General features: G+C 51.7%; 1 protein-coding gene across 1 annotated transcript; it reads right to left on the bottom strand.

Annotated features, from left to right (window-relative positions):
- Positions 1 to 34: 34 nt before the first annotated feature.
- Pmar_PMAR009671 (subtilisin, putative) lies at positions 35 to 835 on the bottom strand (the record flags this gene model as incomplete). The annotated part of the gene is made up of 1 exon (XM_002786650.1): positions 35 to 835. A coding segment is annotated over one exon (801 nt), but the record flags the coding sequence as incomplete, so codon positions are not given.
- Positions 836 to 1042: the final 207 nt, after the last annotated feature.

Raw genomic sequence — 1042 nt, 5'->3', positions numbered from 1 at the left:
TTGATATGAATTCTCCCAGTGAGATTGATACGACATCGACTCCAATATCGACGGCCATATCCATGGCTTCAGCTATATGTTCCCAGCTACCAGTACCATCCTCTCCCTGGGTTTTCAACGACACCAAACGTACATTGGACGCCATTCCGGCCATATCGTTGCTATTGTTCTTCCTGGCCGCGATAATTCTGGCACACGCCTGACCATGCTGATTAGCCGATGTTAAGTTTGAGGAGTCGTCCACGAAATTCCAGCCACCATCGATGGATCCACCGCTCTTCTTACGGAAGACGCCGCGATAAGGAGCGATCTCAGGATCGCTGAAGTTGAGGCCGTTATCCATAACAGCCACGGCGACGGTTCGCCTCGCGTAGGGCGCAGATAGTCTCCATACGTCTTGCATGTTCATCCGCTTGAATGCCTTTTGCAAGGAAGCATTCGGATCATTCACGCCGAGATCGTTACTGGTGTCCTCTTCCTTGATGGCGAAATTAGGAGAGCATTCACAGTCCAGACCGGAGAGTTTGGAGGCCGCGTCCTTCAAGTAGGCACAAAGATCGTCGGAGCTCACTGTGTCCTCGGAAGTAGCAACCACCTGCAAACCCGAGGACTTCAAAGTCTTGATAGTTGCCGTCTTCAGGAAGGCGGCCATTCCAGGCTTGAGCGCGACCTTGGCATCTTCGAGACGCTTTGGGACATCCCGAACGTCGACGAAAGCATCGGCGGAGGTGACCGATACGATAGTCTTGCTGTCATAAACGTTTGTGGAGGTCGATGCGGCTATGAGCGGAACAAAGGAGAGGAGCTTCATCGCTTCGAATACAGTAACAAGAAACTGAAAAGCGCCCATCATAGAAGCATCGTTGAGTTGGGAGCTTGATTCAGGAGACTGCGGCGATGATAACTCGGTTACTTCTCGTTCGAGAGTAGTTGAATACTGTGATTTACCACATGACCACACTACGGTCACCGTAGTACTGACCGCGAGGGCCCTGAACAGTGACGGCTTCTATGCAGCTCTTGAGTCAAGTTGAGTCCCCAC

The sequence above is a fragment of the Perkinsus marinus genome, assembly GCF_000006405.1.
Source record: "Perkinsus marinus ATCC 50983 genomic scaffold scf_1104296931344, whole genome shotgun sequence".
NCBI classification, from domain to species: Eukaryota; Perkinsozoa; order Perkinsida; family Perkinsidae; genus Perkinsus; species Perkinsus marinus.
This window is presented reverse-complemented; position numbering and strand designations above follow the sequence as displayed.